The 25759-nt window shown below is 41.3% G+C and overlaps 1 protein-coding gene across 5 annotated transcripts in view; it reads left to right on the plus strand.

Moving 5' to 3' along the window:
• The window catches only part of CACNA2D3 (calcium voltage-gated channel auxiliary subunit alpha2delta 3), a 941064-nt gene that overhangs the window by 459450 nt on the left and 455855 nt on the right, over positions 1-25759 (plus strand). For all 5 annotated transcript variants that reach the window (XM_015130679.3, XM_077993170.1, XM_015130680.3 and 2 more), the window contains exon 9: positions 37-111. In XM_015130679.3, coding sequence (XP_014986165.1) covers positions 37-111 — 75 coding nt within the window. The remainder of the gene's footprint in view (positions 1-36; positions 112-25759) is intronic.

Consider the following 25759-nt stretch of genomic DNA (forward strand, 5'->3'; position numbering starts at 1 on the left):
AATTAAGTGTTCCTTCTTGATTCTTTTCCTTTGCAGTATAATGAGGAGCTTCACTATGTGGAACCTTGCCTGAATGGAACTTTGGTGCAAGCCGACAGGACAAACAAAGAGGTAGGGGCAGCTTCGGGGAGCATTCCAGCCATGGTACACCCCTGTCTCCCTCATAGTGATTGTTTTACAATAAATCTGTCTTATTGAATGCACTGCCTTTCCATTGAGGCCCTTGGAGCCCCCATGTGTAGAATATTTATGAAGAGGCACAAAGAAAATCATGGCACTAAAATAATTACATTGAATTCAGAGGCTTACTAGTTCTGAAACAATTGCATCCACTTTTTGTCCTTGTACTCTAATAAACACAATGCTATGGTGTGCTTGATGCTTACTTTGACACTCTTAAAAGAATATGGCTCTTGCTGAGATTTCAAAGAAAATTGAACCCACTTGTTATTTCCCTTGTCCTTCTCACAGTTGATTAAATGGTCATTGGTATAACTGTTGGGGTAACTTGCCTGCTATTAAAGGTAAGCCTTACAAGGATAGGAATGCCGTCTGCTCCCTACTGTATCCTCAATGTGCCGAGCATTGCCTGTTCCATCAATATTGTGGAACAAAAGGAAGATATGTTAAAGGAGAATCTTACACAGTGGGATAGAGGTTTTCCCCTCCAGTTTTGGAGTATCCTAGGAAAATTTCTAAAGTAGACTTCTGTAAAATAAATCCTGTTTCCCTTTAGCTACCTTTAAATTTGTCGGTACAGCTACCGCAACCACCACTATACCACCACTGCAGGGCCAGTTGAAAATTTCACTTGAAGGTATAGCTGTGGCTGCAGCCATGTCACAGCTTCTGGGACTCACAGCTGCCATTGCCATGTTGATTTTCTGTACCTGACACACAGAGCTGCTCTTCCCCTGGACAGCAGACCTGCATGAGGTAGCTGGGGGCAATGGCCAGGGTAGGCTTTTGTGAGGCACATTCTATGTGCTGGAGAAAATCCCCTGGCTTGTACTGTATTGATGCTATCTTAGATGCAAGTAGTAGAAGCACTTAACTTGGGTATCTTTGAGGAAGTGAACAACAGAGGATTGGGAGAAATTCATTCCAGTTGGAACACAAAGTATAAAGTAAAAAATATACTAGAGTTAATAGCTGGGCTTCAGTTTGAGGGGAAAGAAGCACCATGATAAGCTTCATATTTAGGAGGGAGGAACCAAGTACACTGAAGTTCAAAGAACAAGTATAACCTGAGAATGCTCATTCATGGTATTGTCTAGGCTAAGGTAAGAAAAGTGACTTAAGTCTATAGCCACATTTTTCTAGAGAATTTCCCGTTGTTTGGCCATTGTGTAGGTGAAGATCTCATCCCTATTCCAATATTGTAATATTGTAATATCCTCCAGAGCCTCAAATAGGTGTTCAATCCTGGTGCTTGCAATGTTAAACAGAACAGACACTTAAATGATCAAAGCCTTCCTTCAGATTGCTTCCCAGAGGAACAAAGGACAGTATGATCTTTGGAAATAGGAAGTTTTATGAATGAAAAAAAATCATTAGAGGAAATGGGCTAATTTTAAATTGTCCTTGAATTTATGGATATTGAAGACTGGAATACTTTTGAATTTAAAAACTAATCTGGACTTCTTATTCTGCCAATATGGAGTAACCATATTCCAATGAGGTCCTCACCTTTATAACTAAGAAGCCCTAGACATAACACAACAAGCAAGTATAGGTTGAGTATTCTTTATCTAAAATGGTTGGGACTAGAAGTGTTTCTGATTTTTCAGATTTTGGAATATTTGCATTATGCTTACTGGTTGAGCATCCCTAATCTGAAAATCTGAAATCCAAAATGCTCCAATGAGCATTTCCTTTGGGTATGACCTTTGAGCATTATATTGGTGCTCAAAAAGTTTCAGATTTTGGAGAATTTCATATTTTGGATCTTGGATTTTTGGATTAAAGATGCTTAATCTGTATAAGAAGACTTGAAAAGGAGAAAATGAAATGTCTAGGGGCTTTGGGTCTTAAAGACAAAAGGGAAGTTCCTTGATTTTCCTGTTTGACTCCCATATATCCTGAATAGAGCGTTCCAGAATCTTCTCACCTGGACCAACAATAGGCACAGATTAAAAAAAAAAAAAATAGTCCCAGAAAATCTTGTTCCTTCTAGCCAAAGGACCACAGAAAATCTTTGTGACAACACTTGTTCTACTCTAGCTGAACATCAATGGAACAACCAATCCTACATGATTTCAGTGGGGCCAAATTAGAAGTTGATCTTTTGCCCCACGCATACCCTCTTGGTCCTTCTCTCACCTAGAATGACTGCTAAGAGAAAAGAGGAAATCGGATCCAGAGTCTCATAATATAAAATCCATAATGCCCAGAATGCAATTAAAATGCCAAGAACTGGGAAAATCACAACATGAATGAGAAAAAACAATCAACAGAAGCCAGTATTTACCTGAATTGGATGTTGGAATTACAAAATTGTTTTAACAAGCAATTAGGAATTCTCTTGCAACAAATGAAACAGTAGAAAATCTCTCAAAGAAATAGAAGTTATAAAATAGAGCCAAATGGAAATTATTGAACTGAGAAATACAACCACCAAATAAAAGCTCAGTGATCAGCTCAATAGAGTGAAGATGACAGCAGATAAAATCAGTGAATTTCAGGACAGATCAATAGAAATTACCCAATTTGAACAACAGAGAGAAAATAGACTGGAAAAAAATGAACAGTCTCAGGGACTTGAGGGACAGTAACAAAAGATGTAACATTAATTACATTGAAGTCATAGGAGAGGAGAGAGAGAATGGTACTGAAGAGGTATTTAAAGATGTATTGTCTGGAAACTCCCCCAAACTGGGTGAAAGGCATAAGCATACATATTCAAGAGGTTATGCAAACTCCAAATAGAATAAACCTATGTAAATCCATGCCAAGACACATCAAAAATATAGACAAGAAAAAAATATTGAAACAGCCAGAGAGAAAGGACACATTGCTTATATGGAACACGAATTTGAATTATATAGATTTCTCATATGAAATCATGAAGACAAGAGGTAAGTAGCATAGCATTTTTCAAATACTGAAAGAAAAGAACTGCCAACTCAGGATTCTATATCCAGTGAAAATATTTGTCAGGAATGAAGGAGAAATAAAGGCATTCTCAATGAAAGGAAAACTGTAAAACTGTTGCTTGTAAAACCTACCCTTAAATAATGTCTCAAGGGAATTCTCTAAACAGAAAAGAAATAAAAGAAAGCTTGGAAATTCAGAAAGGAGAGAAGAACATTGGAATGAGTAAGAAAATTACAATTAGAGTATCCTAATTGTCAGGCAATTCTTAAATTATGTTTGATAGTTGAAGCAAAACTGTAATACCATCTCATGTGATACCCAATGTTTATGGATGGAATACTTAAGACAATTATATTTTAAAAGTGTGAAGGATAGAGGGACCTAAATAGAAGGTTTCTATACTTAAGTGGAAATGGTAAATACTGATATGAGTAGACAGTAATAAATTACATATTTATATCTTAATACCTAGAGCAACCACTAAGAAAACAATACAGAGAGTTATTCTTAAGTAACTCATATGAAGGTAAGAAATGAGAAACAGAGGAATTAGAAAGAGGATGAATAGGAAAAAAATAAATTGGCAGACTCAAGTTTTAATATATCATTAATCACCTTATGTATTAGTCTGTTCCCACTCTGCTAATAAAGACATACTTGAGACTGGTTAATTTATAAAGAAAAAGAGGTTTAATGGACCCAAGTTCCACATAGCTGGGGAGGCCTCACAATCATGGCAGAAAGCAAAGAAAGAATAAAGGCACGTCTTACATGGCGGCAGGCAAGAGAGCATGTGCAGAGGAACTGCCCTTTATAAAACCATCAGATCTCATGAGATTTGTTCAGTATCATGAGAACAGCATGAGAAAAACCCACCTTCATGATTCCATTAACTCCCACTGGGTCCCTCCAATGACATGTGGGGATTATGGGAGCTCAAATTCAGGATGAGATTTGGGTGAGACACAACCAAAACATATCACCTGAAATTTAAGTGTTCTGAAGACCACCAATGTAAAGGCAGAGATTGTTTGAGCGGATTAAAAAAAACTCAAAACAAACATGATCCAACCATATGACCATATGATGACTATAAGAAACTCACTTGAGGCCAGGCGCAGTGACTCATGCCTGTAATCTCAGCACTTTGGGAGGCCGAGGTGGGTGAATCACGAGGTCAGGAGATCGAGACTATCCTGGCAGTCATGGTGAAATCCTGTCTCTACTAAAAATACAAAAAATTAGCTGGACATGGTGGCACATGCCTGTAGTCCCAGCTACTTGGGAGGCTGAGGCAGGAGAATCGCTTGTACCTGGGAGGGGGAGGTTGCAGTGAGCTGAGATTGCACCACTGCACTCCAGCCTGGGCAATAGAGCGAGATCCATCTCAAAAAAAAAAAAAAAAGGGAAAGAAAAGAAACTCACTTGAAATACAATGACAGATATGTTGAAAGTAAAAAAATGGGAAAAATATGTACAATGCTAACATTAATTTTAAAGTAGGAGTGATTATATTAATATCATATTAATATCATATAAAGTCTTCTTCAGGGCAAAGAAAATTACTAGAGACAAAGAAAGAGATATTTCATAATGATAAAAGGATCACTCCCATAGAAGAACATTATAATCCTAAGTGTGTTTGGACCAAAATACAATTTCAAAATACACAAAGCAGAAACTGTTAGAGCTGAGGATAGAAATAGACAGATTTACAATTATAGTTGGGACTTGTACATTCCACAGTTACCAATTGATAGGCTACTGTACAAAAAGTCAGCAAGGATATAGAAGAACTGAACAGCACCATCAACCAGTGAGATTGAAATGACATTTATATAGCACTCTATCTAGATAACAGGAGAATACACGTTCTTCTCAAGGACCCATGGAACGTTAAGCAAGATAAAACATATCCTGAGTCATAATAGAAACCTTAAAATTAAATCTTTAAAATTGTAGAATATAATTTTTGATGAAAATGGAATACAACAGGAAATTCATAACAGAAAGACAGCAGAAAAATCCCCAAACACTTAGAAATTAAACAGTATACTACTAAAAAAATACTTGGGTCAAAGAAGAAGTCTTAAAAGAAATTTAAAAAAAATATAAATCTGAATGAAAACAAAGACTACATATCAAAAGAGGTGGAACAAAGCTATAGCAATGTTGGGGAGAAATTTGTAGCACTATATACTTACATATTTAAGTTCTCTAATATTTGGAGTTTCTACCTCAAGGAATTAGAAAAAATCATGCAAAATAAAACTAAAGCAAGCAGAAGGGAGAAAATAATAAAGAGCCAAAGTCAACTAAATTGAAATAGGAAAACAGTAGAGAAAAATCAGTGACACCAAAAGCTGGTTCTTTAAAAATAAATCAGTAAAACTGATAAACCTCTACCAAGACTGATAAAAATAAAAAGAGAGGGGCAGGCGCAGTGGCTCAAGCCTGTAATCCCAGCACTTTTTGAGGCCGAGGCAGGTGGATCACCTGAGGTCAGGAGTTAGAGACCATCCTGGCCAACATTGTGAAACCCCGTCTCTACTGAAAATGCAGAAATTAACTGGGTGTGGTGGCGCACCTATAGTCCCAGCTACTCAGGAGGTTGAGGCAGGAGAATCGCTTGAACCCGGGAGGCAGAGGTTGCAGTAAGCTGAGATGGGGCCACTGCGTTCCAGCCTGGCGACAGAGCAAGACTCTGTCTCAAAAAACAAATTTAAAAAATAAAAATAAAAAAAAGAGGCCGGGCGCGGTGGCTCAAGCCTGTAATCCCAGCACTTTGGGAGGCCAAGACAGGCGAATCACGAGGTCAGGAGATCGAGACCATCCTGGCTAACCCGGTGAAACCCCGTCTCTACTAAAAAATACAAAAAAAAAAAAACACTAGCCGGGCGAGGTGGCGGGCGCCTGTAGTCCTAGCTACTCTGGAGGCTGAGGCAGGAGAATGGCGTGAACCCAGGAGGCGGAGCTTGCAGTGAGCCGAGATCCGGCCACTGCACTCCAGCCTGTGCGACAGAGCCAGACTCCGTCTCAAAAAAAAAAAAAAAAAAAGAGAGAAGACAAATCACCAGTATCAGGAATGAAACAAGATATGCCAGTACTGAACCTGCAGTCATTAAAAGGAAAATAAAATACTATTATAAACAGCTTTACACTCGTGAATTAACGACTTAGAAAAAAATCGATCAAATTCTCAAAGCCACAAACTACCAAAATTCAACCAAGATGAAGTAGATAGCTGGAATAATCCTACAACTATTAAAGAAATTGAACTGATAATTTAAAAGCCCCCTCTCCCCATAAAAAATCATTTTCGGGTCTGGATGCTTTCACTGGAGAATTCTACCAAACATTTAAAGAAGAATTCATATCAATTTTACACAATCTCTTCCAGAAAAATAGAAGCGTAAGGAAATCACCCCAGCTCATTTTATGAGGCTAGCATTTCCCTGACAAACCAAAGATAGTGCAGAAAAAGAACAATATTTCTCAGGAACTTACATGCAAGAATCCTCAACAAAATTTTAGCACTTCAAACCCAATGATGTATATAAACAATAATATGCTACCTCCAGGATTATTTTAGATATGCAAAGCCAATGTAACATCCATCTCGAATCAATCAATGTAATCTGCTATATCAGGCTGAAAATGACAACTCATATGATCATATTAATTGACTTAGAAAAAGCATTTGATTAAAAAACCCATTTATAATTTTAAAAATGCAAAACTTCTCAGTGCACTGGGAATGGGAAGTAACTTCTCCAAATTGATAGAGACCATCTACAGAAACCTACAGGTAACATCAAACTTAACAGTGAAAGTTTGAAAGCTTTTCCTCTTAAAATCAGGAACCGGTAAGGATGTCCACACTGACATTCAACAAAGTATAAGTTTTAGTCAGGCCGGGAAAAGAAGTAAAAGGCATATGGGTTACAAAGGAATAAATAAAACTTCCTATTTTCAGATAACATGATTACGTATGTAGAAAATCTCAAAGAATCTACACACACACAAAAAATATTATTTTATTTGTAAGACACGGGGTCTTGCTGTGTTGCTCAGGTTGGTCTTGAGCTCCTGGGCTCAAGTGATCCTACTGTCTCCACCTCCCAAAGTGCTGGGATTACAGGTGTGAGCCACCACACTTGGCCTCTTTATATTTCTTACAGTTACATGTGGATCTATGATTACTTCAAAATAAAAAGTATAATTAAAAAAAATCTGAAGTAGGTGAGGAATTCTTGAAGAGAAGCTTTACAAATTAATGTGAACAGTTGTATAATGTGTGTTAGGTTGCTTTAGTTATATAAAAAAGTACTGATTGTGGTTTACTTTCTAATGGCAGGAAGTTTTGATATTCTTACCTTATGGGTCTTTTTATTTGGAGAAAAGCTCAGATGACAAAGCATTTATTTTTTCATTAGTATCTGGGGATATGTTTAAATAATGCTGAGCTTCATTGCTTGAAACTTGAAACCAGTTTCCATTTTTACCATAAATTTAGTGTTAGGTCATATTCATTAGGACTTACTTAATTGCATGTGGCAGAGAGTACCTAATTCATGAAAAGCAAAATGGAAATTTACATCAGCTTCCCTAGCACCAAATTCCTGGGGTGGAAAAGTCTGCACCCAAAACCTTACAAACTGGATGTCAGGAGTCATCCCCTCTCCCCAGCGATCTCCTCTAGGTGTCTTCTGTGAACTCTGATTGGTTCTGCTAAATCAGGTGCCCATTCTGGAGCCATGATTGAATCTCAAGGGGTGGGGCAGCCTAGTCAGCAGCCCAGTTCAGGTGCCTATACCCATGGCTGAGAGGCAGGCCTTTGCTGGGCAGACTTGACTGGTTTTCCAGAAGGAAAATATTCTAGGCAACCATGACAGTGCCTATGAGATAGATGTTCCGTGGAAGTATGAATGAATGAATGAATTTGAGTAGAGAAGCCACCTGGGAGCGGATTGTGGTTGAAAAAAGGTTTTTTTTTTCACATCACTAGAACATCCACAAAACATTTGAAACAAAAGCATCAAACTCATTGCATTGTAATATAATCAGGGCCATCAGAATGAGATTGTGGGTGAAATTATCTGAGTCCAGGGTTGGCAGTTCTCACTGTCTCATTCTGTCTAAACACCCTGCGTGGAGCTTTGAGGCCATTTTCTCACATTCTTTGTGTAATGGGGATGGAGAATTATGACCTTCTGTATAAACACAGATAGAACTGGCAGTGTGATCGTCGATGCTAGTCTTCTGTCCAGAGTTAAATGAGTCTGACTAGAATGTGCCAAATCCTTTGGGGTGTTTCATTCTTTAATCAAAACATTCATGTGCATCCTGACAAGTTCTTATGACAGCCAAATACCCAAGATTCTTTCCTGCCCATACCTTTCATATCTTAGGATTGTTTCCCTGGTGGCCACTGCAGTGTTACTTCAAGTTAATGAAAGGGCGTGAAGGGGCTTCTAGAAGGTGACAGCTGGGATTATGATGTTGTGCACTGACAGCCAATTCAGGTTTCACAATACTCAGGTGACCCCCTGAGAAGTCAGAAGTAGATTATTTAAATTATAACAGCCTTTGATAAACTCCATTTAAAAATTTTGAGGGCATAGTGAGAGAATCTCAGTGAGTCTTAAAACAGAGGAAAAGGTTAGGGTAAAAGTGCTGGCCTTGATCAAACTGAGTTGTCCTGGAACATAGATTTCCTGAGATTTTGCTTGAAATAGCCCACAGCACACCATCCCTGAAAAGTGGGTCTTAAAATTCTGCTAGGTTTTTGGTTTTGTGTTTTAAAACTATTGTTTACTGTCTGGAGAGAGTTTTGCTTTGCTGTTTTATGTACCAAATAACTGACTTTTTTTTTTTTTTTCCCTTTAAGGAAAAAGAAACCATGACAAATTGGGTGAGCCTGGAGTTCAAATATAGAATTGAATGAGTAAACTCTCATCCTAATCTACTTCAGACCTTGTGAACCATTCATTAGACCTTAAAATGAACCTCCTGTGGTCTCTCTTGGGGGATCGCAGGGGAAGGGAGGGAGGAAAGAGAGTGATATGGTTTTTCTCTGATTTTATAATGAAGATGTCCTGAAATCCACTGAATTTCATGGCTCTGTTTAAGATTCATTTGTGAATATTTGTTGCAAAATCAGCCCATCTTAGAAACTCGTGTAACTCTCATCTTCTTTGGCAGTTTTGATCTTTTCTTATGGGATCAGAAGTCACTAAAACTCCATAATCTAACAAAAGTACTTGCCAGAGTTGCTGGATTTTCCCCTGTACTTTTCTTTTAGCCTGAGATTTGTCAATGGAGGCACCCTGGATTCTAAAACTTCCTACCTCCTCTGGCCTTATAGGTATAGAATATACAGTTTGTGAGTGATACTGGGGTGAGGGGTATGTTATGAATCATGAGCAGAAAGTAGCCCTTCTGTACGTGGGCAAATGTTGCCTGCCAAAACACCTAGGGAGATGAAGTTTGCAGAGAGAACAAATACCTGCTTTTATTCAATTCAAAACTAATAAAAGATAGTAAGAAATACCTCATGACATTTAAAAAGACATTAAAAATAACTTACATAGAGAAAAGTTGAGAACAACCTACATGTAAATAAATTCTAGATTCAGTATAATTTAACATAATATGACTCTAAATTATAAGAATAAAGTAGGTTTATATATATCACCACAAAAGAGTGATAATCATATATGGTTAGATAAAGAAATATAAATTTCAGAATAGTATGGTTCACGGCTTCTGTTGTTTGCTTAAAGACAGAAAGAAGGAGAGGAGAGGAGGGAAGGACAGTGGAGGGGAGGGGAGGAGAGGAGAGGAAAGAAGGGAGGGAAGAATAAAGGAACAGAGGGAGGGAAGGAAGATGAAGGATTCAGGAGGTACACTTGATATATTTTGAACTGTTAGAATGTCTTTACAATGAACCCCAAATCCTTTCACAATCATAAATAAAATATTTTAAATAAGTAGTTTCCTAATATTGAAATTAACAAAAATATTTAAAAGAAACTATTTTTGTGGGTCCGTAAATACCAGTTGTTTCCCCTTGATTGTGAGGATATAACTTCTGCTGATTTCCAGGTAGGTTTTCCCCTTTGCACATGAGCTGATTTGTGCTTATAAGCACAGGTAAGAGATACAGCTACATTTTAAATCCATATCACCTTACTGATTTAAATAAATTATAATGTAGCTATCTCACAGTGATTCAGATGATGCATAATGAAAAGTAATTCCCAATTCCTGTGTAGTAGCTTTGTAGATTTAAGGCTACACAAATAATCTAGGGACTGTTTCTATGTAAGATGTAGTGCAGAAACTATGCTCAATTCTTTTTTATCTTGTACTATATACTTATATCAATTTGATGAAATTCGTTTGTTTGAAAATAGCCAAGATACTACTAGGGAACTAACAAGATTAGCCAATATATGCCAATAAATTGTTTGGATTAAAACCATTAATATGATACAAACATTTTTCATTAATTTCCACTTCATTATAGTGTGCTAATTGTGAATTCCTTGTATGAGCCTAGATGTTAGCAAAATTTTTTGTTAAGGGTCCAATATTCTAGGTTTCATGGGCCATATGATTTCTGCTCTAACTACTCAGCTTTACAATTGTAGCATGAAGGCAGCCATGGGTAATACGTAAATCAGTGGGCATGGTTATGTTCCAGTAAAACTTTATTTAAAAAAATAGGTGGCAGGCAAAATATGGCCCATGAGTCTTAGTTTGCCAATCCCTGGTCTAGACTGTGGACAAGACTAGGAGAAGTCTGTTATTAAATAAATAACATACATTAACATCAGGTTAAAATCTTTCTGAAAGGTGAACATGGGAATTGGTAGTTGACAGCATGACTAGATTGGGTAATATTCCTTTACTCTTCTCATTTCAACTCTTTTGGCAAATGAGGATTTGGGCTGGATCTTTCCTTAGACTGTCCTTCTACCTTGAATAAACTTACCAATTAACCAATTTCTGATTTCTCTGTTCATCAGTATTTAATTGGAGGGCAAGAAGACTTGCATATATGTTGTAAATAGAGGTAGAGATAAGAAATAATATCAGTAGTAAATACAGCATTTTGCAATTTAGAAAATACTTCCTATTGGATTCTCATGATTATTACTAGTGTCATTTCCAATCTTTACACCTGAGGTCCTGGGGCCAGATGTATTTGTTGGCTGAGTTGACAGGCGATTGGATAGATGGAGAAGCTGAGAGAGTTTAAGAGACACATGCAGGTATACACAATCAGTAAGTGCCCAACCACATCATGAATACTCACTCATCTGAAGATGTCAAATACTATCCTATCATCTTCACTATCTGAGCAGGTAGAGTTACCTTTGTGGCATGGTTCAACCCCACATCATTCTTCTAAAGTCTTGTCCTATAGAGTAAATTCTAATTCAGATTTGTGTTTTGAAAGAGTATCAATGAATATGATGTGTTGGGACATTTATGTGATAATGTATCCTTATGGAGCTGTGATGCCCATCTTAGTAGAAAGGGCACAACTGCTTACTTGTATGAAATGTGAAGTGAAGACTAATACAATCGTGAGTTCATCCTTTATTTCTACCCATCTGGGAATCTCTCGAGGTTGTTTTATCTTGGAATTCTCTGTGGCTGTACATAGACAGGTCTGCTGAAAGCTCTGTGTGTGTGTGTGTGTGTGTGTGTGTGTGTGTGTGTGTGTGTGTGGTTGTGGATATGGATGGGTGTCCATACTCCTTGGTTCTGCCACTTAGCCAAGGAGACTAATGAAGTGAAAAGCTGGCTTACTGTGGCCTGGCAGTGACCTGGTGGTTGTGCCCCAGCTGTTTCTCCCCAGTTCCTACCAAGGAGATGCTATGGAGACTGAGACTGCTGCTTGTAAACCTTGTCCTCTGGGCCCCCTGCTTTCAGTGCCCATGCCTTTCTTTGCCTGTGACAACCGCTTGGGTCCTAGCAGCACCCATGCCTCACCTGAGCATCCTGTTGACCACATAGCCTGCCCCCTTCCTGAGGCTTCTTCCCTGGTACCCTGTCTTGATATCATTTTTTTGGAGCTTTGGGGTAGCATTAGTGAAACAGAGGTAGATATAAGAAATAATATCAATAATAAACATAGCACTAAAACTGATTTGGTTGATTTGAAACTGATCAAATCCTGAGACTCAGGGGAGTAGTATGTTCCCAGATACACTTATACCTTGTCATACATGTTCACACCTCACATACCCAGAACTCACTCATCCATTCACTACTTGGACTACTACAGAGGAGCAAAGCCATTTACTCTATATAAGGCTCCTTGAATGCTCACTCAGAGCCCATTTACTCTTGGCACACAATTTTAACCAATTTGGCTATTAACTATGAAGGGAAAGCAATTAGGTGAGGAGGGAGGGGAAAGTATCCAGAGACAGCTTTCTCTTTCAGCACTCCTCATCCGAGGAATGGTGCCACCCTGGATCCAGATCCCAAAACCTACACCTACAAGCCATTTTAGGTCCCTTCTTCAGTCTCCAAGTCCATTGATTCTCCCTCCCCAGTAATCTCCAGTCTCCTCCACATCTCTAGTCTAGCTGGACCTCCACAGTTACTGTCATCATTGTCTTCTCTCAGCATCTCAGCTCTAGCCTTGGTGCAGAGTTCCATCCTGCTGGTCCTGACCTGCAGTGCATGTGCTTCCACATGAAGCAGATAGGCCTGGGGAAGCACAGCTGCTTAGAGGACTTCCCTGCTTGCATTTCTTCATCACATTCCCCTTGTTGTTAGCACAATGGCAAACTCCCTATTAGTACCTAGAAGGGGATAAATCCCTGTTTGCCTAGGGGTTAGTCTCCATATGTGTGGGCTCTCAAGGACTAGTTAGTAAAAAACACTGCCTTTCACTCTCAGAAGCATCCCAGCTTGGATGGTTGGATCATTGGGCCCCCTCGTCAAGCCCTGCATGATATGCCTTTTGCATGTGCGTTCTCATCTCTTGCTAGTATGACCTCTTCCCACCCCTGGTCTCCACCAGCTTTCTCTTCCTCTTTCCTGATCCAGCCAAATAAAAATTCCTCTATTCTTGACTTCGTCTTGCATCCTCTTAAAACCAGGCCATTGCATGTGCTCTTTTCCCCTGTCTGGAACATGCTGTTTCTCTCCTTCCTGTTCTCCCACACTCCTACTTTGCCTAGTTAACTCTCATTTTCTGATCTCAGATAAAATAACATTCCCTTTAGAAATCTTCCGTTCCCGCCTAACAAGGGGCTCAGTGGCCCCTGTGGTCTACCCATGAGGCCACATGTGACCTGGTTTCTCACTGCCCTCCCCACCGGCCAGCATCTCATGGACAACATTGTGGTCACCACTGTCTCCATGGCACACAGCATAGGGCCAGGCTCTCTATATATAGAATTGAATGAGGGAAGAAAGAAGCACATCCCAGCCAATCAGTCTCCTGGCCAACCTCATCCCCTACTCCAAGGTTTTCCCTTTCCACCTGAGGTGAAATCTAATTTCTTCTTTCATTCGGGTGAGGCCTTCTTTCATTAGGATTAGGCCTTTTTTCATTAGGGGTGAGGCCTTCCTTCATTAGGATGAGGCCTTTCTGCCTCTCTCTCTACTAGCCAGTCCATGATCTTTTCCTACTCTGGGCACCCCACACCCTTTCCCACCTCCTTAGGGCCTCAGCACCTTGTGAGGTCGCAGCTGCAGGGTTATCTTCCCTGTCTCCCCTTCTCCATATCACCTTGCCCTGATTCTTGGGAGCCCTTAGAAGAGGCATTTCTTTCTTTCTTTTTTTTCCACTTGCTCCTTGACCTCTCTCTCCCATCGTCACCCCAACCTGAAAGTCTCAGTGGGCACTTGTACTCTGTGTTTTCTCTGCTGCATCTGTTAAAAGGGTGTCTAGCCCATTGAATGGGCTTAAGTATTACTGACCACATAGGTAAGTGAATGAATAAGGAAATATTAGATTTCTTTTCCTGCTATAGTTTAAAATGGTCTTGAGGGTAAAAGGAAGAGTGATGGGTGGGAAAACTGACAGCTGAAAGAGTAGGAGCTGATAGTCTGGTGTTTGGGGAAAAGGAGAAAAATAAAACTATAGATAAAACAACCAAGAAAACTCAGAACCCTAGATCCCGAGTTGTCTAGGGTTTTGCTGTGTTATAGCAACACACATATATCCCATTGCAGTTACTGTTCAGCACGACAATTTTTAGTCTTTGGGGTGAATTTAAATTCTCATCAGTAGTCTCTGTTTTGGTGGGAGAAGGTAATTTTAGAAATGGAAATGACTGATGGTTAAGATTTAGGTAACTACAGCTTTGAGTCCTAGCCATGGTGACCAGCCGTGGGCACTGGTTGTGTCACATCACACCCCTGTGAGCTGCCCTTTCCCATCTCTAGAGCGAGGATCAATACCACCTGGGGGCCAGGTGCGGTGGCTCGCGCCTGTAATCACAGCACTTTGAGATGCTGAAGTGGGCGGATCACTGGAGGTCAGGAGTTTGAGACCAGCCTGGTCAACATGGTGAAACCCTATCCCTACTAAAAAAAAAATACAAAACAACAACAACAACAACAACAAACGATGGACTTGGTGATGCGTGTCTCTAATTTCAGCTACTTAGGCGGCTGAGGCAGGAGAGTTGCTTGAACCTGGAAGGCGGAGGTTGCAGTGAGCCAAGATCGTGCCACCACACTCCAGCCTGGGCAACAGAGTGAGACTCCATCTCTCTCTCTCTCTCTCTCACACACACACACACACACACACACACACACACACACACAAACAGAAAAAAATCTACCTTGGCTTCAGATACATGTCCCGATGGACTCTGTTATTAAAGGGGATAACAGCTTTTAGAACATTTTGCCCAGTGCCCAGCATCTTAACAAATGTAATTATTTGCTTAAGTAATAGTGATGATGAATGCTTTATTGAGAGGTGTTTACATCCCAGATGGTTCGCATACAGAAAGACAGAGGATATAAAGGATACAGTGCAGTATCAGAACAAGCCTTTCCCAGGACATCTCTCCCAGGAAGATGAGTCCTTCTGTAGGGAGCTCTTATGTGCATACCTTACTACCAAGTCCTCTACCTTTCAACATGTTTAATGGAAACACCCAAACCATCAAGTTAGAATGTCCTGTTCATGATTTCACAAATATTTAGCTAATGATAATGGGGATTTTAGAATATGGCACAGAAATAGGTCCACACTTTGATTCACGCTCATGTCCTTGGCCATTAGTCAACATAGTCTCTGGGTAAAATGTGACGAAATTACCCAGAGTACCTGGACCACTCTGCAGACCACTCCTGAGACATGTTAGCAAAACACCGTTTGTGAAGCTCTGGGTTTTCGGGGCCAGCATCTAATGTCCAAAGAATTCTGGTTTTATACTAAAATTGATGTTATTTTTATGGCGGGTGACAATGATAGGAAGATATGAAAGAAAATGCAACTAGCAAGAGGTCCCACCATGCATTTTAAAATCGCGCCCTACTGAGTTGCTTGCAGGTGCGGCCCCCTTGGCTGTTCTATTTATAACTGACTGGAACATTGCGAATGTGATCAGGATAACAGGAATACAGTCATGCCGTCCCCTTACGCTCAGGTTGCCACTCCTGACTTTCCAAAGCCTTATTTTATCTTGCCTTTCATTTGTTCATCACATACTCTGAGGGAGAGGAAATCAAACCCTTGGATCTTATATTTTATATTAGATGAAATGAATCCAGAAAGACTTGCTCTGAATAAAAAGCTACTTAGAGAAACCATATTAAATTGCTATTTTTGTAGATCAAAAAATGGTCAAATGTCAGCAATTTCATGTGAATACAGCCTGACAACTCCGTGTTTCTATTAGGTGTTACTATGGTCAGGCCCTTTAATTGGACAGTGACCTCAGGTGTAACACATTAACCCACATGCTCCCCAATTTGTATTGTGAATTCCATTAATAGGGAGCTGAGCATGAGCATACATAAGTTTCTGTTTTTTCTTGCCTGTGCTTCACGTAAATAAATAAAATAAGTAATTAATAAGGGGAGGGGGAGGAAAACAACTCTGGTAGGCAAAACAATGGGCTTTCACATGCAGATTACCCCATCAGTGTGGGAAAGCAGCCTTGTTTCCTGCCCTCGAACTTTAATTATTTCTGCGGATTAAACCGTTGCTTTTGCCAAACCTGGTTAAAATGAGCTTTGAGAAATCACTGAAGCTTTTAGTGCCACGTGGCTTCACTCTGCTCGTTCCTTAGGTGTGGGTCTCTGTGCCAGGACATCTGAGCCTGCCAGGCACACGGGCAGACCCTTGGGGTAGAAGGTGGGTGGCTGCCAGGGTCTCTGCCTCAGCTGTGATCACTGAGCCTGGGGAGGACCATCCAGATGCCAGGCCCTGTGTTCTGCTGGCCAAGGACGCTGGCGGCATAAGTCTGCTGGCACAACTTGTGCACGGCCCCAGAGTTTTCATTTTTTTGCCTGGAACACTTTCAGACTGGAGGTTGGAGCTGAAGGCATCTCCCAGGAAGGAGCTGTTGTCTTGCCCGAACGTTGCCAGTTCTGCGGTTTCAAGCAGTGTTCGACTCACCTTCGTGGGGTCGGGGGAGGTGAAATGGCTTGGGAAGAAGGTCTGAAAAATAGTGGAAGATACCTCTGGCAGCTTTCCTCCCACCAGCCTAAACCCTCTGAGTTTCCCTCACTCTGGGTCATGTTGCTAATTCAGGAGCAGTCTCTTCTCCATTAAATTCATCCACTGCACAAAGCAGAAGGTATTTCTGCTTGTGTAACTGCCTCTTTCTTATCCTTAGAGGGAGAAGATGATCCTCCATCAGTAACACTTAAAAGATTAGCCTTGAGTCTAGCAGCTTTCGTGGGTATTTGCTACAAACTCTTGCTGGGTCAAGCTGGATTGACTTCATTGAACAGCCAGCTGGGTCTTGCAGGAGAACATGCGGCACAGATCAGTATGCCCCGGTTGGAGCTGAGTTCTCATTAGCATTCCACTCGGGGGTCAGAAGCCGAGTTACTGGCTTCTCCTCAAGGACCACTTTGGGGATCTGCAGATTGCTGAGTAACCAAGATAATGTGGTGTGCTGTGAGGCACTGAGGGAGCTGACTTATATAGAGAGCCTCCTGCTGTACTTGTTTTTGGCTTTTCTTCCTCCCCAGTTGTGATGAGCCTCCTGCTCTCTGGCTTCATTATGTGAGCGTCTAATGAGCCGGGAGTGGAAACTGTGGGAGGGAGCAAACATTTCACCAGTGCAGCCTGGACCTAGCTTCTGGAGCCATCCCTGTCATTACACTCCCTGAACCTGCACTTGAGCTTGTTGCCCAGACATTTCTTCACTTTCGATTCACTTTCATGGATATCAAATGTTTTGTTTTGGGTTTTCTCGTGATGTCCGGATCATGTGCCCAAAGTCTTACAGTCGGAATCGTGTGATCCAGAGTGGCTAACCAAGACCACACTCTTGCCACATTTCCATTGTTAGACACATTATGCTGGAGGAGACTTGGTCGACATTTGACTATGCATTTTGACTTATTTACATACTGAAATCCCGTTCTGGTTATCAAGGTGGTGGATGACCAAAACTTGGCTGGGCCTAAGAATCTTAAAGACAACATTGTTTTGTTTTGGTTTTCTTTGTAGAGATAGTATCTCACTGTGTCATTCAGGCTGGAGTGCAGTGTCATGATCATAGCTCACTACAGACTCAAAGTCCTGGTCTCAAGGGATCCTCCTGCCTCAGTCAGTCTCCTGAGTAGTTAGGACTACAGGTGTTTGCCACCACTCCAGGGTAATTTTTGGATTTTTTATAGAAATGGGGTCTTGCTATATTGCCCAAGCTGGTCTCTAACTCCTGGGCTCAAGTGATCCTCGTGCCTCAGCCTCCCTAAGTGCTGGGATTACAGGCATGAGCCACCATGCCCTGGACACGATTTTTAAAAGTATAATTCCTGGGCCCACCCAAAGCCTACTGGATCAGAACCTCTCAGCCTGGAGGCCTAGGATGTTTTTTAACAAGCTTCCAAAGGAATCAGTCTGTTGCAGTCTGTCCACCAACGTACTATTAGACACTATTGGGATCTAGCACAACCCCAAGTCTTATACCCCAGTCACCTGTAAGAAATTCTAGCAATTCTGCTTGAATTTGTTTGAATGTCATTACATGAAACTTCATGAGCATGTGCTTCTGGAGTCTGATTTAAATGTTTGACTCGTTTTTGGAGTTAAAATATTAAATAATTTCATGGTATGATATACCTTCTAAACATGTTTAGACGTCAAACATGATGTTTGACACTGGCTAATTTTAATAGCTAGCACGTCAAACTAATAGTTGTGAAAGACTGTGTGCCCAGTTACCAGTTAAAGAAAAACAATACCATTTTCTTAGTTAAGCCTTTAAGGACACTGGGAAATAAAACCAGGCACTGATAAACAATGGTAGGCATTTATGTAGAGAAAAAAGTGTCCACAAATGCACACAGTCCTCCACCACAGTGCCTGATTCCTGTCCCTGTGTCTGCACCAAGCCATAGTTGCCATCAGGACTGGCTACATAATTTTCAAGATCCAGTACAAAATAAAAATGCAGGGCTTCTTGTCCAAAAATTATTATGAGCTTCAAGATGGCCAACAGCAAGGCCAGGCATGATGGCTCATGCCTGTAATCCTAGCATTTTGGGAGGCCGAGGCAGGCGGATCACCTGAGGTCAGGAGTTAGAGACCAGCCTGGCCAACATGGCGAAACCCCATCTCTACAAACAATACGAAAATTAGCTGGGCATGGTGGCGAGCACCTGTAGTCCCAGCTACTCAGGAGGCTGAGGCAGGAGAATCACTTGTACCTGGGAGGTGGAGGTTGCAGTGAGCCGAGATCACACCACTGCAGTCCAGCCCGGGCAACAGAGCGAGATTCTGTCTCAAAAAAAAAAAAAAAAGAAAAAAAAGATAGCAACAGCAGAGCATTAAACCAAGGGCAGAGGCTTCTGAGCACAGAGCATGTGTGATTATACAGGTCACACACCCATGAAGCTAACCCTGGATTTGGACTCAAGTTTCTTAGCTCTGACAATAAATATGTTCTCTTTTCTACCTGTTTGTGGGATGCCTTCAAAAGAGTACTGACATAATAAAAGAGTCCTGAATGATGATAGAGGTTTTTGAAGTGAGGAGACTGAATTTTAGGGCAGCCTGTCTTTACTGTTTTTTAAACCAGCATTCAATTTATTTCCACTTCATATGCAATGATGTGAAAGTTTTATCTGACCGCTGGAAGAGGCAACATCTTTACCCACACTCCTCACGTTTCAGAAAGGACCTGGAATGGGACCCTTTCAGACACACCCACTTCATAATCTTCAATTCCAGACTTAGGTTGAAGCAGTGCAGTGTCTGCTGTTATTTAGACATTCTCGTCTAAAACTGGGGGGATTTTTGAGTGGTCCCTGTCTATTCGGTGTCACTATCAACAAATGTGTGGAAAGAAGAAATAACTGGAGATGCGGGCGAGCTTCAATCAGCCATGCCTTAATTGGTGAGTCAGTTGCATTGGAGCGCAGGCAGAATCAATTAGGAAGCTGGGCTCAGAGGGCACTGGCCCTGCGGCCTGCCCGGCAGGGAGAGCCAGTGTGAGGCTCCACAGAAGAGGAGGAAGCGCTGTGCCCCACCTTCTCCTCCTAAATAAGCCTCCAGGACTGCTGAGTTGCCCAAAAGTGCTCAACTGTTTTCAGTTCTTGTATTTTCCAAGAGTTCCTACTACCTACCAGGCTCTCTCAAACGCATCTGTCCAACCCCTTCCTTTCTTTCAAGGACTACCCCTCTAGAGTATCCTTAGAGGTCTCTCTGGCTCCCAGAAGACAAGTCCTGACTCAACTTCCTTCCTCTGTGACTGTGTCTCAGCATTAGTCTAGCTTTCTTGAAGGCAGGAACTATCTTTTCATCCATGTCTTCACTGTTCCTGACCTGGGGCAGGCTGTTCATTGTATGGTCCAAACTGGCAAGTTGGATGGTGGCTTCAAGGCTAAGATTTCAAAATGTGGAACACTTTCACAAATACAGACATGCTGGGAAGAGGAGCACATCCACAGCAATGATGCTTTGTCTGTGGAATGATGTTTTCTCATGTTTCAAAAGCCCACCAATTTCTTACAACACAAAACAATCGAGAATGTGGACAAGCAAAAGCAAGAGAATTATAAGTTGCATGTAGTTCGTTGTCACAAAGAACCAACTCTGGTATTTTTGTGTTTATCTTCAAGGCCATCATTTTATCAGATATGCATGCTTTAAAAAAAGAAAAGTTAAATTTTAATTTATCTAAATGTCTTTTTAAAATAAGAGTAAATTGGGATCGCCCTTACAGACCCTGAAATATCCTACTGTATTTTAGTTGGCTACATAGCATTCCAACCTCCTTATTATTGAAAATATAGCTTACTTCCAGGGTTTTTTATTTTTTGTTTTTTGCTATTATAAACAATGCTATGATGAGCATCAGTATATTAATATTCGGATTTGTTTAATTCCTTAGGATATGGGCCTGAAATTGAGTCAAATGGTATTTAACTTTTGCCCACATGTAAAACCTTTTATGTGTATTGATTTGCCCATTCATTCAACAAATATTTGAGTGTTTGTCTGCCTTAGGCTATGCACCATTAGGACTTTAGGAGTATAATGGTGAGCACGGAGATATTAAGTTCGGGTGGAAGAAGATAATAATCAAAGTATTGTTAGACCCAGACTTTAGACCCCAGTGATGCCAGCACTCACACTGACATCCCTCATCTCAGCCCTGCCTACTCAGGGGTCCTTTGGGATGTTAATCAAGAGTGTAAGTTACTTGTATCCAAAACCAAACTCTTGGCCTTACCTCCCCAAATCACACCTTCTCTTAGTCTTCCTCATCTCAGCAAATGGCAGTCCTCCCTTCCAGGACTCAGACGCCAAATCCTAGCATCACCCTTGTCTCTTCTTCCTGGAACCCACATCCCAATAGCCAGCAAGTCCTGTCACCTATGCCTTCAAGAGAGCCAGCATCTGGCCACGCTTTACCCACTCCACCACTCTCACCCTGGGCTGAGCCACCATCCTCTGTTTCCTGAATCTTGGCAGTAACCTCCTAACTGATTGCCCTACCTCTACCTTCCTCAGCCCCCACTTGCTCCCCAGCATCCAGCCTATTCTCCACGCAGGAGACAGAGTGCTGTGTGCCTTGTTAACGTAAACATCAGATCACGTCCCTTATGTAGTCAACATCTCATGAAGGCCGTACTGCTGTAGTAGTTTGCAAGGGCTGCTGTGATGAAGTACCACAAAGTGGGTGGCTTAAAACAGGAGAAATGTATTGTCTCACTGTTGTGGAGGCTGACAGTCTGAAAATCAAAATGTCAGCGCAGCCAAGCTTCCCCTGAAACCTGTAGAGGAATCTTTTTTGGCCTGCTTCTAGGTTTGGTGGTTTGCCTGAAATCTTGGTGTTCTCTGGCTTGCATATGCCTCATTCCTGTCCTCTGGCTTCACGTGGCATTCTGTGTGTCTGTCTTCACCTGGTCATCTTTTCTAAAGACACCAGTCATACTGCATTAGGGGTCCAACCTACTCCAGTATGACTTCATCTTAATGCAGCTAATTGCATCTGCAACAACCCTTTCAGTCCTCCTAGGACTGAGGATTAGGACTTCAGTGTATCTTTTGTGGGGGACACAATTCAACCCAGGCACTGGTTGAAACCCACATGCCTATGATGGTTCTAAGAAGTTTCAAGCTCCTCACCATGCATGAGGTGGCCCTTATCCTATTGTGGACTCACCTTCTAACCCCATCCATTCCCAGTCTTTATTGTTTACCACCATTTCAGACATGCTATGACTTTTCCAGCCGAGGACTTGCTCTGCTGTGCCTCGAATGCTACCTCTCTTCTTAGTGGGACCACTGTGACCACCCAACCACAGCAGCCCGTGCTCCCTGCTTCACTCTTTCTCACCCAACCCACCATACAGAACACTTGCTTCTTATTGTTAAGCTATTTTACTTTAAACATTTTTAAATTTATTTGGTGTCTCTCCCCACTATTGCCCCCACCCACTAGTATGTAAGTTCTATGTGGCCAGAGACTTTCTGTCATTTTCCAGTATATAGATCCCAGAAAAGTATGTGCCAGTCCTTCCATGAACATTAGTGTGAATCCTAGTGCGTATCAGAATTAGAGAAGTGAGTTTGTACTGAAGGCAGACAGGAACTGATTGACAGCTGTGTGGCATGTATAAATAACAATCTATAGGAGAAATCATTTCATATGAATTTGATGATATTTGCTCCAGCTCATTCGAGTGACTTTTCTTCTGTAATGCCTTCAGATTACGATGCAGAGTCCTTTACTAGCAGAATAAATTGAACTTTAATTCTGAGATGAGTACTGAGTCTGATCCATTTCTGTAGCTTAGATGAACTATTCCTTTTTCTTTATTTGAAGGCAGAACGTAGCAATGAATCAGGGGAAGGGGGCTTATCAAATTGCATTAGAATCAGGTAGTATTTTCACTTGACCATGTAATGTAACTTTATATATATATATATATATATATATATATATATATATATATATATATATATAAAATCTGTTAATCGCGTAATAACAACCAATGCGTTCCTCCTGTGGGCTTCTTGTTTTATACTTTCAGGGGATGGAGAGCAGCCTTTCTAGGGTTGAAGGAGTTATTTTCAATGCTATAAGAAGGTGGGAATAGTCGACAGAGGAAGTCTCTTTCAGCACAAGGACCCCAAAGCGCACAAAGCGAGTTGAATTCACAGAGGCTCCCGCTGGCTCCATTCCAGCCTGCATTTGTGATGCTGCAGCCCTGTAAATGTAGCCCTGTGCACACACACTGGAGCACTGTATCCCTGGATCATGGACAAGAAGAAGACATGGCCTGAAGGCTCCACTTCTTTTCACCCCCGCTCTAATCTCTCTTTGCTCAACTCTGATATAAAAGTCTAAATTAACATAATCATAGTATCCACAACCTTTTAAGCAAAATGCACCTATCTCCCAGTCCTGTGCTGCAGATATTCGCTTCGTGCTTGCCTGCATATTCCTCTGAGTCTCTTCAGACGCTCTTCACTACTTCATATGAGTTTTTGGGAAACATATTTTTAGTTTGCCTCAGAAGTGGAGCTGAAAATCTTTTCCATGTAGTCCTTGGAGCCAGAGAAGCAGTAAGTGGACAAAAACCCAATTTTAAGGTTTCCATTTAAATAGTATTTTGCCACTAAGAATGAACAACATTGGGGGATCCCCTGGGCAGAGGAATTGGCACTGTGCAAGGGAAGGACATACTTTCTGTATCTCCAGAGGGCATGTTCATGTCCCCCTAGATCTGTTTCTCCCCACCTCTTGTCCCAGAGGCCATGCAGCACTGTAGTTTCTGACTGTGGAATGGCCCCCCATGTGGCTGGGTGTTTTGTTTTGTTTTGTTTTGTTTTTTGAGGCAGAGTCTCACTCTCTGTCGCCCAGGCTGGAGTGCAGTGGTGCCATCTTGGCTCACTGCAACCTCCACCTCCTGGGTTCAAGCAATTCTCCTGCTGATGAGGCCGGACTCCCTGCGTCATTGCCATCCCCTCATGTATCCCCCAGCAACACTCTCCAAGTGATGATAAATTCCTGTAGTGCTGCTACACAGAACGGCCAAAGTAAAGTAACACTGACAGTACCAAATGCGGGCTAGGACACAGAGCAATTGGGTCTCTCATAGGTTGTTGGTGGGAAAGTAAAATAGTGCAGCCATTCTGGAAAACGGTTTGGCAATTTTCTCATAAATTTAAACATATGGAAACTGTGTGACCTTACCTATGACCCAGCAATCCCATTCCTGGATATTTACTAAAAGGAATGAAAAATTATGTCTACACAAAGACTTGCACATGAATGTTCCCAGCAGTTTTCATTGTAACCACCCAAACTGGAAACAACCCAAGTTTCCTTCAGCAGGGGAATGAATTAACAGGGTATGGTACATCCATACAGTGGAACAAAAAGGAAGAACTACTAATTTTAAAAAAAGCCAGTCTCAAGAAGTTACATACTGTAGGACTCCATTTATATGACATTCTCAAAATAAAATTATAGTGATAGAAAAATGATCAGTGGTTTCCTGGGACTAGGAGTGGAGGGAGTATAGGGCGATAAAGGGTTATTGCAAGGGAGTTTCTTTATGGTGATAGAACAGTTCTGAATCCTGATTGTAGTGGTTGTGACACAAGTCTATTATTGTGATAAAATTTCATAAAATTGTACACACAACAAAAAAATGAATGTGAAAACTGGTGAAATCCAAATGAAGTCTGTAATTAGGTTAACAGTATTATACCACTGTCAATTTCCTGGCTTTGATTATTATACTACAATAAAGATGTTATCATTGGGGGAAGCTGGGTGAAGGGTACAGAACTTTCTGATACTAGCTTTGCAACTTTTATGTCGGTCTATAATTATTTTTTTAAAAGGCTTTAGAAATTCCCCTAATAGCAGCTAATAATTCCTGAATATTTGCTAGTTTTCAGCCCTTTGCTCAGTCTGGCCCTTTGCTTATCTCATTTGATCTTCCCAACAGCTTTGTCTGGTTCATTCTGTTTTGCCCATTTTATGGAGGAAGAGATTTTATGAAAATCACACTCACAATAAAGAGTAGTATGGCTAGGTTTTGCATGCACTTGGCCTGGCTCTAGAATTTGTGTGTTTAACCACTGTAAGGTTTTTCCTCCCTTATCAAGCTTTGAGATACAAAGACTAGTGTAGACCATGCTGTGTGTAGACCACTTTGCTTGAAATCTCAGTGGCAGTGCTGAATGATGTGGCTTTCATTGTTGATGCTTGCCATGATGAACGTGACTCTTGCAGATTTAAAAGTGTCATGGCCCAGCCGGGCGCGGTGGCTCAAACCTGTAATCCCAGCACTTTGGGAGGCCGAGCAGGGCAGATCATGAGGTCAGGAGATCGAGACCATCCTGGCTAACATGGTGAAACCCCATCTCTACTAAAAAATACAAAAAAACTAGCCAGGCAAGGTGGCGGGTGCCTGTAGTCCCAGCTACTCGGGAGGCTGAGGCAGGAGAATCACGTAAACCCAGGAGGCAAAGCTTGCAGTGAGCCGAGATCGTGCCACTGCACTCCAGCCTGGGCGACAGAGCAAGACTCTGTCTCGAAAAAAAAAAAAAAAAAAAAAAGTGTTATGGCCAAATTTCTTTGCACAATAAAGTAATAAGACTGTGTTTAAAAGAATGCACAATCTATTGAAGAAATGTATAACTAGGGACCTTCTTGCCATAGAAGAGGCTTGCAGGGGATAGAGGCTAAGTAGTGTGGGGAGGTGAATGGAACCCATGACGCTGAGGCCATTGAGTTGTGATCTGGAGTCAATACTTGCTAGAGACCTTGAGGAACTTAACCTTTTTCATCTGTTTTTTTAAACTACAACCCAAGGACCTATGCCCCCTGACTGAGCAATTGAGGGAGTGCTATGGACTGAATCATGTCACCCCAACAATTGTAGGTTTAAGCCCTAATCTTTAATGTGGATTTGGAGATGGGGTCTTTAAAAGGACAGTTAAGGTTAAATGAGGTCATAAGTGTGT

This window comes from Macaca mulatta, chromosome 2 (assembly GCF_049350105.2).
Source record: "Macaca mulatta isolate MMU2019108-1 chromosome 2, T2T-MMU8v2.0, whole genome shotgun sequence".
Classification (NCBI taxonomy): Eukaryota; Metazoa; Chordata; class Mammalia; order Primates; family Cercopithecidae; genus Macaca; species Macaca mulatta.